The 13,169-nt window shown below is 42.5% G+C and overlaps 1 protein-coding gene across 6 annotated transcripts in view; it reads left to right on the top strand.

The window, feature by feature from the left end:
• Window positions 1-1,311: 1,311 nt before the first annotated feature.
• The window catches only part of HDAC4 (histone deacetylase 4), a 134,502-nt gene continuing 122,644 nt past the window's right edge, over window positions 1,312-13,169 (top strand). For all 6 annotated transcript variants that reach the window (XM_026075615.1, XM_026075613.1, XM_026075611.1 and 3 more), the window contains exons 1-2: window positions 1,312-1,363; window positions 10,963-11,207. In XM_026075615.1, coding sequence (XP_025931400.1) covers window positions 1,318-1,363; window positions 10,963-11,207 — 291 coding nt within the window. In that variant the 5' untranslated portion in view covers window positions 1,312-1,317. The remainder of the gene's footprint in view (window positions 1,364-10,962; window positions 11,208-13,169) is intronic.

Genomic DNA, 13,169 nt, shown 5'->3' on the forward strand with positions numbered 1-13,169 from the left:
CTTCCCCTCAGATTTCCTTCACCAGACTTTCATCTCCTTCTCTGTGATGCCCATCCCTCAAAAACTTGGCAATATGTATGGAAAAGTCGAAAGACAGGTGCAAAGGGAGGGAGAGTTGGGTCCAGAAGTTAAAGCCTCACCTTTATTTTGACCCCAGTATTAAAGACCACCCATTGAGTAGCATCTAAGGTGAAGATACATAATTCACAGCTGGATAAGGTTTGGGGTTATATTTATGTTACACCTATACTCCCGGCAACCAGAGCAAGACGGCAGCAAGTCTTCACTCACCACTCTGGTGAATGAGGCAATTGCATTTTATGTTGCTTCAAAATGCAAGCCTCTTCTTGTGTGTCAAACTTTAGTTAATTACCCTTGGTGTAAATATGGCATTTTTAGTAAAAGAAACATGGCCTGGATATTAGTTAACTAGAGACATCATCATAGCTAAATTTTGATTCTGTCAAAACTGTCRTGRAATCTGAATATTTTGAGGTTATCTACATTTCTTTAGAATTATTGTTTTTTAACATTCTCTTAAAATGGCAGAATTTGTTCCCGCCCRTCTCRTWCATTTTAAATGGGTAAAAAATAATATACTGGATCTTAATGCAGCTGAAGTACATAAGAATATGTGTTACTTGAAAGCAAAAGTCATGAGAATGAGCTATAGAAAGCTATGGATCAYRGTCTTAGTTTCTACTAAAYTACTGAAAACTCTGCAGCCGTTGAGCAATCAATGGGATTTTTTGAGACTTGCTGAACTCTTTCCTCTTACAGTTTGCTATTTAGCTGCTATTTTTGCTGTTTTTACYTTTATTGTGACTGAGGAGATTGCATCCTGTGTTTTGGGGCTTATCATACAGCTGGGAGTCACTTGAACTGTGACAGACATGATTTGTCCAGTCTATTAGTTACAACCATTCATTCATGTGCTGTTTAAAATAATTCGAATATGCCTTTTTAATAAAATTATAGTATATGTCAGGGGACGGATAATTCCTAAGAATCTTGTTTTACCTTGTCTTTTGATCTTAGRGAGTTAACATGCCATTGCTTAATTTCTAAACAAATTAATATGTTTAGAAGTGTTTGTTAAAGCGTTCATTCTCATGGAGTGACCAGCTGCTGATCCAGAGACTGCTGGGTTGCCTCCTGTATTGCTGTGCAATTTTCTTTTGTGGTGCCTAGACCTGCCTTCAGCAACGTTTGTGCTACTGCTTTTTCTGCTTTTAATGATAAYGATTCTTTTTCTTGCCTCTCRAACKCATAGGATCCATCAGGCGCGGGAAAGCAGTGGTTGGCTGCATGTTCTCCATGTGGTTTTGGCAATGGACCAGCATTCCTTCTCAGCAACAGATAGGTGACTTTGATCTCCTAGCTTCTCTGAATGTCTTTAGGAAGCTGACAGCATTTCCCTATAGCAATAACTGCTTTTATCACACAACTCTTCAGAATGGCCTGGCTCTTTACCAGCTGGCACCATCTCCACTTGCAAGCTAAACCTTCACTTTGGCTCTCACCACATCATCTTGCCCACTCAGCCCCAGGATCCCCTCCAGCTACATGAATGGCACCRCTGTGCTTGGGCAAGATTTATAGTAGGAAAAACACTCCTTCCTTGATACATCAGAGCAAGGAGGAGAAGTGATGTCTGCTGTCCTCCTGAAAGTCATTTCCCTTATGAATGTCCACTGTTTACCTCCTGGCATTCAAGCTCTCCTGCTTCATAGCTGCTTGATCTGCTATTTCTTTTTCTTAGTGATGTAGAGGTCAGCTCTATACAGTCTCCTGAGAGAACCCCATTAGATGGTCTAGGCATGTGTGTAATCCCAGCTTTGCTGTGTGTCTCTCCAGCTCAGCCGTGTGTATCTAGCTGACTGGAATTTTTTCTCATGGGGAGCTTCTTTCATATATATTCTCATTAGACTTCAGTCCTTTTCCAGGCTCCTGCTYCATCTCCTCTGCCTTTAATTCTGTTTTCTAAAGCATTGTTTTCCCTTGAAGGAAGTTCAGGATGAGATTAGACAGAAGCATATGAGAAGTCTGTGTGGGTTTGTTTATTTAGAAGTATATCAGATCTTCCTTTAACCTTTTTGTCTTGGATATCTAGTAAGGTGAGGATTTTCTTATACCAACAACTAGACAGATGGTTCAAAGAGGTTCAGTTGTTGGATAATGCTKGAAATGAGAAGGTAGGCAAAACTGTGTTCCCAGAAGGGTTTTTTTAAGAAGATTTTTTGTTTTRTTTTGTTCTGTTTTTGACTTAGGCACATTTTCCCATGGAATCTCAGGTGGGTTTCAGTTGGCTAGCCCCCAGCTTGCAAGGAAAGCACCAGGAAAGTGTACAAGGAAAGGCTTGCCACAGTTGTATGAAGTCTAAAGTGAGAAATATTCCWAACTTACTCATTAGATTTCATTATCTTTAATTTTGGTAAAAGGCTTGGCATCATCCAAGATACTCATTTTTCAAATATGTCATTGATTAAAACAACAAYGAGAAGGAGCAGGATAATGACTGAAAAGGAAGCAGTGAAACTTCAGCATCTCCCTTTGGAGCTTCTTTATCCTGCATAGGCTCATCTGTTGAAGACATCTGTGTAATCAAGGTTTTTAGTCTTGGCCTTTTCTCAGACACTGTGATGTGAACTCTCCAGATTCTTGTTAAGGATTCTTGTTCTTATKTATTACTGTGCTTGTTCTTCAGTGCGCTGTTTTACTTGTGATGTGTTCTGCTTCCTGCTGCGGGAAGACATAATACTGATTGAAGGTGATCTGGAGATCAGGATACTTCATGCTCTRTTCAAGAATGTTGAATTTCTTTGCAACGCTTTAGACTGGGCCGTCAAATATACAGCTGGCCTATAAGGTATAGATAGTTAGCCAAGAAAGTTGTACTTTTCCAAACTCTGATACGCTTCTCTGAGGCTGTATTTGGATCCCAAGAGGGAATTTTAATAATCCTTCTTTTAGACAGAATTAGGTTGATGAATGTTGACGTTTACACTATGCATTTCTAGTTCATGAGGAGATCTATAAATAAGCAAGAAAACATACAAAAATGTTTTTTTTTTTTTAGAACTGTTTTTCCTGTCTATTATTGATGTAACTGGGTTACTTTTTTTTTCTGAGTATCATCAAAGGAGCCATTTTCTAATGTTTGAAGCCTGAGCTGGAGAGAGCAGGATAAATGTTGTCGTCTTCACTTTTTAGTTTCCTTCCTGTGACGAATAAAACTTGCATGTAGATCTCTCATGGAGCTGTCTAATAAACGATAATCAGGTATCTTTTTAGTGAAGGTGTCATGACTGAAAAAGTTGGTTAGAGCGATTGCAAAGCACTCTACCCTTATTATGTCTTCAGGTCTTATTAGTAATCAGAGAAGCGAGAAATTTCTCTGCAGTGAATGAGTGAGTGACATTTACAATTCCATCTGTTGCCTACAGCACGGTGCCTCACTTGCTACRTWTCAATGGGTGATAGGAGGATTAATTTGGGTTCCCATTCATGCTKCATGAAATATTCTCCTATCCTAGAATTATTCCAGCCCTTGCTGAATTGCAGCATGTGCGTTGGGTGTAGGAAATCTCAGCTGCTGTTTACTCGGAGCTTGCCTTCTGAGGCAGGCTCAGGGCTGCGTTTGCATTTGCCGGCGCAGCTCTGCAAAAATAACGGCGACTGTGCTGCGCTGAGCGGACTGTTTTGTAGGGACAGCCAGCAGGGCCGTAACGTCTGCCCGCCATCCGTAGCACCTATGCAACGCTCCTGGTGTGCTGCGGCAGAAGTCAGTGCCTTGGCCTGCCGTGGGCTCTCCGCGCTAGCTATAGCCACCCCCCAGAGCTCCTGCTTGCTCCGTTTACCTTGCACAAGCTCCTGGAGGTGTTTCTGGGGCTCTTATAGTACAGCATTGGAAAGTGATGTCTAAGAGAGTAGTCTGGATATATAAGGTAAAGAGATTTATTTTTTCCCCTCAGATATTATTTTCTTGGGAAACCCTGCTTATATTTGGGCCGCTCTGTTGGAAATGGCATGCTGTAGATAAAAACCTCCTAAGTACCTTTCAGTCTTTCTAAGAGTCTTGTTCCGTGTTTTCGGCTGCTTTGTTACGGTTTACCCAAAACTGCATTTCTTTTATCTTGGCACTGCAGTCAGATACTGCAGTAGCTTGTTTCTATTAATAGCTCTGATCTCACTGTCTCTTAGTGTTTCAGTGAGTTTTGACATTTGCTGAAGTGTAGACAGTGGAAAGAGTGCCTTGCATGCACAATGAACTCCCTCAAAGAGCCCTGGCTTGCGGAGGGGAGGATTTGATGGGCACTGATCCCCTCGGTGCTGCCAAGCACGGCATAGGGCAGACCAGCCAATTTCCAAGTAAGGGGGGCTCRGAGAGCCTATTGCTCCCTTAAAAATAACATCATGATAGTCAAATAATGCAAGCCGCCTTCCAGAAGAAGCCACTGCAAATTTTCCCTCTGCCGTGGCACGCTTTAAGTGAGCGGCTCCTTCTTGCCTTGTTTCTGAGACGATTCGAAGCAAATGAATGCAGTGGTTTTAGAAACGGCATTGCATGGCTTTGCAGGAGCCCTGCTGTGCAGTGTGCTCGTACTGTAAGTGACGTATTTCCGACACGGAGTACTCGTTTTGGTCAGCAGTGAGCTGTATATGAAGGCTTTGCAAAAGGGGAAATCTCAAGGGAAGCAGGTCGGCTTCCAGGAAATAAAATAGGTGGCAGAAAACACCTTGACCTGCACCCTATTCATTGCTGCCTGGCAATGAAAACAGCTGAAAATACCGCTCCGGGGAGGTCCGTACACACGTTTGCTCGTTCAGCTGCATCCGAAACAGCCGTCGTTCTTTATTCGGTGAATCATGCTCTGCGCGGATCTCGATGCTTCAGCCGAGCAGGATGGGTTGGTTTATTTTTTGTCTCCCATGGCAGTAACTGAAATGCTGCAGATGCTCAGCCTGCTTTCTCGATTTTGGGTTTGGTTTTTTTTTTTTTTCCACTGAAAGGCTGCCACTCTGCTATTGGCAGGATCTGTCTGGAGGGCAACGCTGGTGTGCTAGCAATTAGGAAGCAAACTCATTAGTTGGAAATAAAGCCGACGTCCAAAGAGGATGGAGGGAGGAGAAGCTGAGTCAAGGGYTTCTGGCAAGCGCTGCACTTGCAAGTGCAATTGCAGTGATCCAGAGCAGCGTTCCCCTCCCCAGCGTTTAGCGATATGGGTACTGTAGAGTTATTATATGAGTTGAAATGCTCTTTTCTTGGGTTTTGGGGTGCTGCGGCTCCTCAGCTCGCTCTGACACAGGCATGCAGTGGTATATCCGTGCTTTACACAATATTGTGGTTGGGGGTTTCTTCTTTTCTTCCTCCAGCCCTGAGCAGAAACTCACCCCCGGTGTTTTAAAGGAGCTGTGCGGAGGTGGACGGCCTTTCTCCTTTAAAGCGGAAGGGAATTGCCAAATGAAGTGTCTTTCTGGCAACAGCTTTCAATTTTAAAACTAATTTCTAGAATATTTTTAAGATACAACTTAAGCGAAGGTTGTACTGAAGGAGATTTGAGTTTAGGTCTCTGCTTCAAATATCCTGTGTCCATCTCATGTTGAAGTTTTGTTTTAACATACATTTCAGCGTGTCTTTTCAGGACTAAATACTTCTGTATTTTAGTCCTTTAAGTACTTACATGAAAATGATGCATCAGAAAAGGGGAAGAAAGTAACTACTGTCTCTTTTTTGTTTAAATAATATGTGCACATAGTTAAATGATACCACCCTTCTGTAATCCCTTCCAAAATGCTTAATACTTGCGAAGAAGGTATTTTTAAGTTTGGGGCATTGAAGAGGATCAGCATGCCACTATCTGATCATGTAGTACTCTGCAAACTTAATGTGAAATGATCTTAATGTACAACATTTTTGTAAGAAATGCRCTCTTGCTTTTGTGTTCATCGGTTTGTTATGGCAATTGTATTTAACCAGTAGATAAATTCCACTTAGTGATATTACGGACAAGCTATGATACATCAAGGTTGCAGTTTCAATCAAGAGGCCACTCTATGCCTGCAATCAATAAGGACTAGAATGCTTTAGGTTTTAATTAACATACAGCACAGTTTTTAATGCATATCTGTGTTTTATTTGTTCTGAAAGGGAAAAACATCAGAGTGGTTTTAAGTTGGTCTTAAAGCAGTGGTAACTTGACCATGAAAAAAAATCCCTACATGCCTAGTTAAAAACAAAACAAAACAAAAAACTCCTGTTTTTTCCTTGTGTTCCTACAATGAAGCAAAAGACAGGGAGAACACGAGATAGTTTATTATTCATAATTGAGATCTTGTCTTCTAATTCATGGGTTTGGCATTTCTCATTAGAACTCTGAATATAGTCTTTGTGCTTTTGCTCACATCACGAATGCGATTGTATTAATACGTTCCCAAGGCAGAACCTATGAAAGCAATTTTCTAGTCTACCATGAAATATTCCTAGGAACATAGGCCTTTTTTTTTTCCCCCTCTTTTTTTTTTTTTTTGGTTTTGATGACGTGTTCAGCAAGCAGAGAAGGTTTCATTGTTGACGGGAGGGCTCGGGGGGTCAGAAGCACTCGCTGCTTCTGCGGGGAGCTTGGGGCTTTGCAAACGGCTTTTTTTTTCTTTCTTTTTTTTTTTGAGACTGAAATAGGAGGAAGGCAGGGATGACGCAGCCTTCTGTGAATCCGATGAATGGGAATTGTGGCGTTGATCGCTGCAGCTGGCGCTCCAGCACGGTCCTTTCCCGGGGCGGCGGGGAGGGGGATCGCTTGCTTTGCTGCCTACCGCTGGCAACAGGGACCGCAGGGTTTTGCAGGAATATTAACCGGCTGGCTTTTTCCACACGCTGCAAGTGAAGGCTGCTGTTCCGGGGTAAAACAGGAGTGTTTAGATCATAAAAGGTGTGTGTAGGAGAATGCATGCAGGTTTCAAAGAAATTGCATTTAACCTAAATAGCGTCGGCAAAAGAGGCGGTCTGCACTTAAGACGAACACATTTCCTTGGAGAACCGGCAAGCCGGAGCGAACAACTGCTACCTTTGTATTAGAACTGCCCTTCTTTATGCCATGTTTATAACAGAGTGGCGACATCATTGCTGACGTCAGGAATCTGCAGCTGGGTACACAAATAGGAAACGTGTTTAAAAAGCTCGTGCTTCACCAAGTCCACTCCATTGCTTGTTTTGTGTGCTCATTTGAGTTTTGAGCCTCTGGAATTACCTGTTGCAAGCATTAAAATTGCATTAAAGCCTCCTCAGATTCTCCTGGGGGAATGAAGGAGTTGGGGCATAATTCCAGCTCAGGTTCATTGTATTGAGGTGGAGTGAAACTAAGCTGAATTAGTAGAAATCTGTCCAGGCTTCTTTTTAACGTGGATCTAATTCTTGTTGACTACACCTGGAGAAACTGTGCCGGAGCCAATGGAGTTCCCGTAGATTTACTGCGAGATAAAATTGGTGCTACTTTGGGAATAGTTGTTGTGAATCTTTCATAGTATATAGTAATTCCATAAATAATATGTGGAGTATAATGCTTGGAATAGCCTGCCTTATGAATATTGAGTCCTTCATATTAGGTGAAAATAGTTAATTTGGATTTTTGATAGCCACAGTGTGTGATAATTTTGAAGACTTGATATTTATTTTTTTTTGTGCAGATACTTGTTAATTTGTGTTAGGAATTTCCCCCCCCACCACCCCCCCATCTCAAATTTACCTATAGATCCAGCAAATATATTAACAGGGTTTTTTTGCTAGCGTGGAAACATGTAGCTATACTCCTGTTCCAGGATACGGCCCATTTCCCGTAATACCTCAGACATCTGACGTCACTGGGTTGCAACCGCTTGCCTCGTATGCAATACTGGTGAAGGACGTAAAACGTGAAAATGCTTGCAGGCCTGAATCTAATTTAAAGCATCACATATGTAGCTGCCTTTACACCTTCAATTAGATGAGAAATTTCTGAACCAGTAGTCCATGAAACGAGATAGTCTTTGCAATTTCTGGTTTCTAGCTGTCAGATCCCACTCTCAGATAGGGAAAGTGGATGGAGTGTTTTTCCATGCAAGCAGTTGCCGTAGGGATGATGTGTGGGCAGGAATGGGAAGGGGGTTGACCGTGGTATCATCCGGGTGCAAAAGCATCCACCGTTCTGGAGAAGGGTCTAAGAACTCATTGGGTTTGAGTGCATTTTTATGTATATATGTATGTGTGTGTGTGTGTGTGTGCATATATATGTATATGTTCATATATGTAAAATATATGTATGTATATGCTGCTGTGTACGTATATGAACATTTCGTTCTTGACAAAATCCCTGGCTGTGCTTCAGAGACCTGCCGTGCCTTAGCAGTTACTGTTCTGCAGAAGAATCCCAGCCTTTCATCCCGTGCTCTGAGAAGAGCGAGCGGGGGAGAGAAAAGAGTGAGGGAAAAGGACACAGGAAGGAAAATAATAGGGAAGCGGAGGCAATAACTTGTGGGTTGAAAAATAGCAGCTCTTCCAGAAATTTGACCTTTTGCAGAAAATGTTTCCATCCCAGAAGAGCCGGCTCCTCCTCTGCTCAGGCTGAGCATTTAGCACCGGGCGTGGGGAAAAAAATAGCGTGGAGGGGAAACCCCGTTAACCCCCCCCCCCAATGACAGAGTGCATTTGGTGACGTTAATGGCCTGATGCTGTTTTGTGATGTTATAAATGGACATTTGCAATGTGTCGCTTTAGCACTCCCCTGGGCATGGTACAGGAGGGTGATGTTAAAAGGACTTGTATGAGGGGACTTGTAAGAGCGTCGTAGTTTAAAGAGGAGGCAACTTGTTCTGTACCTGTATGTCATTTCCATGAGGAGGATGCTAAAATAACACCCAGGGCTGAATGATCAACCTGGAGCTGCAGTATGAGTTTAATTTTGTATAAAACTAAAGTTCCTCTAGAAATACTATGCATGGTAGTCATAGCTGGCAGTCTGTCTTAGCAAAACCTTTTTTCTTAACCTTTTGCAGTTCCTAACGATTTCTCCTTTTCCCCTGAACTTGAGCTAGCTGAACTGGATCTGAACTGCACTTCAAGCCCTTTTCTTTATTTTCCTTTTGAAAGGGTCTCTCTCCTGCTGGTGTTGATCTCAGCAAAGCTGGTCCTGCAGTGGCGGGTTTCCTGTTTTGGGGTGTGTTTGTAGCAACGATGGTGTCTCCCGCAGAGTGCAGTACTTGGCTGTGGGTGTTACTCCAGTGTCTGCACACTTGGATGATCGTAGGGTTTTTTTTTGTTTTATCTTTCTGTTGGTGACACATTTCGCTGTGTCCCTTCTTTAAAACAGCTGCAATGCTTACTGCACTGTATTATTCGCGTGGCTAAGAGGAAATTTTAATTATCCTCCGGAAGCATTTCAGCACGCCTTGTGCTGAAAGGAGTTAAGTGCAATGCAGTATCACAGCCCTAAACCCTGTGTTTTCCCTCTTGCTTAGTTGGACGATGGATTTACTGTTATTTTAACTTTCCTATAAATTGTGTTCTTCTATCCCATGTTTATTTACATAGTGGGGGGACGCTCCCTTTTCCTAGAAGTAGTGTTGTTTCATTAAAAAAAAAAAAAAAGACCCTCTGGCCATCTGGGTTGTTGTCTTAAGTTGTTCTGTTCAGGACAGGTGTTTAGCAACCAAAATCTTTCTCAGGTTGCGGTAGTGGCAGATAAGGGATGCTTCATCCCAAAGGTTTTGTGTCCCGGTGCCACTCGCAGCCAGGCAGGACGTCTCATGCTGGGTGGGGGGTGTTAGCCCCAGAGGGCCCGCAGGGGCTACGGGAGCATGGAGATAGGCCAAAACACGTCAGAGGTCAGTGATTTTGTAGGTCTGCTGTCAGCGTGTCTGCAGCTCCATTTCTAGCCTGTTACTTGCCATCAGCAAGTGCCCCGTGAGACTTTGCAGTGTCGCTCTGCGTTGGCTTTGGTCCACAGAAGGTGAAGAACAGCACGGTGTGAGGAGGGTGCTGGGGGTTGAGCTCTGGTGCCAGCCTTGTACGGACTGTGAGCAGCCTTTGTGGCTGCACCCAGCTAGCAAAGATCTCCAGAAGGTGAGGGGTTGATGGCCCTGTGGAACAAGGCCTTCAGTGGACCAAATGTACAGAGCACATATCAAACACAGATTTGTAGCTGACTTGAAATTTTGAAATATTTAGTCATTCATGGGATGGTAGTAATTTTTTTTTTTTTTTTTAGCAGAAATGAACTGAGATCGAGTTCTTGCAAAGGTATTTTTGTAGGTGTCTGCCGCCACCGTTTTTATGACAAGTTCCTTGTCTTCAGGGCGATGCTCTTTATGTAAGCAAAAAACTCATTTTTACTGCACACAAAAAAAAATCGGGTGTTTGTTTTTCCTTTCTTGTTTTAGCGTGCATCTCGTGGTGAGGCTAAGTTATGGGTCTTCTTGGTACATATTGGATGTGTTGGTTTGTCACACTTGGAATTTTGAGTGATGGAGGCAATTCTTGGCAAGTTTGACACTCGTGAACTTTCCTCCTTGCTTCCTGCCCCTGTCTGTTCTGCAGGGTCCCCTGTGCTTTCCGAGAGATGTGTTTCCACCTTTTTGGTTGTTGCAGGCAGAAAGTCTAGTTTGTCACAGGAGCAGTTAGGAATGTTTCCCGGGTGCTTCATTACCAGCTTGCTTTTAGCTAAGCTGCTTGTCTGAGGGAGGGTTGTTTAAAGGAGACTTTTCCTCAAAATGGTCATAAAAGATACAGCACGTAGTGTTTTTCTGCATAAATTTTTGGAAAGAGAACTTGATGCCCCTGACCATGGGAAGCCATCGGTTGATCAGCTGTACCAAGAACCATCCTTTCTGTGATGCCTTAGATTAATCTTTATCCTTCTTATTTCAAGTGATGCTAGAAGAATGGGATGACGATGTCTTGAATTTCTCTCCTGTTGTCTTTTGACATTGCAGTTGATGTGACCACAGCACTGCCCTTGCAAGTTGCGCCAACTTCAGTCCCAATGGATCTCCGCTTGGACCACCAGTTTTCCATGCCCGTGACGGAACCGACGCTCCGAGAGCAGCAGCTCCAGCAGGAGCTTCTGGCACTCAAGCAGAAGCAGCAGATCCAGAGGCAAATTCTCATAGCCGAGTTTCAGAGGCAACACGAGCAGCTCTCCCGGCAGCATGAGGCTCAGCTGCACGAGCACATCAAAGTAAGTGATGGGCAACCCTGCTTTGGATGGCATGCAAAAGCATAGTGTCACCAGGAGGAGGCAGACAAATAAACTCGTTTGTTTTGGCAATGGAGATATGATGGACTGGGTAATCCCTGGTTAAAGGACTGTCTTTAGAAATGGGAGTCAAGGACTAAGTTTTAAAAAGGGGGATGGGATGGAGGAGGGGAGGCGTGCTATTTTAAACCTCATCCACATGCCTACATATATTCAGAAGTCCTGCCCCCACTGCCAACAGTTGGCTTGCAAGACCTGGGTCTGGATTTGGGAAATTTGTGTAGCCTCATTTCAGCAGAATTTAACCCAGCGGGAAAGCTGTTAGGCTACCTGTTACTAAGATCACACATTTGAATGGCATATAAATTGCTCGTTGTACATATGGCAGCTCTTCAAGATGTAAAACGTGGATGTTATTGTCTTCTGCAGGAAAAATGCACGTTGAGAGTGGGAGCAGAGGGTGTGGGTAGTGTTTGCGCGCAGTTCAGGGTTACGGGGTACAAGTTAGCCAGCAGCCGGTTGCTTTGCACTGCTCTGTCGCACAGGCTGGAAGATAACATAGCACAGGGGATAAGCAGAAAGTGCAGTTTAGAAGATGGCTGTTGCATAGTGAAAATGTTAGACATTATATAAATATTTCACAGTGATAGACTATTGCTATGGTAACATCAGCTTTCAGAATTGCTAATATGCTCCCTTTTCAAAGGGGGATTAGCACTGCGCATGGTAAATAGTGTTAATGCAATATTAAAAAGCAACCTCAATTCAACCTTACAGAACTTTCATTTTAATACGAAATGTATGTCAGAGTGAGAGAGATAGGATTAAAAGTTAATGTTGTGTTATTTACAGCCTTTTCGAACATAGATACTAACCGTTTAAAGACTGATTAACAGCAAATGCCTGTGTCCCTTATGGGTGCTCTAATGTGCTCTCTTTAGGAGAAAGGTGCTTGTATAAATGTAAGCATATATGTATATACATGCGCATGCACAACTTATGCATTTATATGTGTGTGTGTGTGTGTGTGTGTATACTTATACATACATACATACATACATATATATATATGTATATGCATATGCATTCATGGATGCATAGCCCAAAAGCAGTTATAGCATTTGTGGTTCCCAACGATACATGCAAGAATTAAAAATGTTAAATGTCTTTGACAAATAAATATTTCCATTAGTAACTTGTAATTGCAAATGTCTTTAAATATTTGTCCATTAAAAATATGAAAGGGTCATTTCGATTTAATGGGCAAGTTCAAACTACTGGTGGTAGGAGCGTTGTTGCTCTTATTTATGTTAAAGCTGTGACTGATTCTGGTAAAAGTCTGCATTATAGAGAAGAAATTTGAGATATGATTTTGAAAAGCCAGTTAGCCCAGTGCATCAGTGGAGTTCTTCTACCGCTGTGGAAAGTTGGCTAGATGAAAAGTAGGAATAATGTTATCCTGTGCACAAGAGGATGACCTGCAAGGTGCTCTCCAAAAGTAAGTGTGTTGTCTTGCCCAATATTTCTTTAAAAACAAAATGGCATGTTACTGAAATAGAGGCCATGATATTTTGCAAACAGTAGTTCAAATAAAAGGAAAACTATACCAATGTGTAATCGTTGTGCACTTTTTTTTGTATTTGCATTTGTAAGTCAGCCTGCATTTAGATGACTGTTGGATTATGCGGTTCTTTGATTACTTGACTTTCAGAAACTGGCAACTGCATTAATTGCAGTGACTATAAGTCCAAGGAAGCTACTGTTTTGTCCAGAGAACATGTATAACCTCATATTTGGACTGCAAACTTTGAGCTATTCAGCTGCCTTATGACTCATGAAAAACGGGCTGGAGGGGGGAAGAGAGTATTAAAGCAAATAAGTAAGAACCTTACCTCCTACAAAAGTGAAGCACTAGAGGGTTGAAAGTTAAAATTTGGTGTCGAT

The sequence above is a fragment of the Apteryx rowi genome, unplaced genomic scaffold (genome assembly GCF_003343035.1).
Source record: "Apteryx rowi isolate R43461 unplaced genomic scaffold, aptRow1 scaffold_407, whole genome shotgun sequence".
NCBI classification, from domain to species: Eukaryota; Metazoa; Chordata; class Aves; order Apterygiformes; family Apterygidae; genus Apteryx; species Apteryx rowi.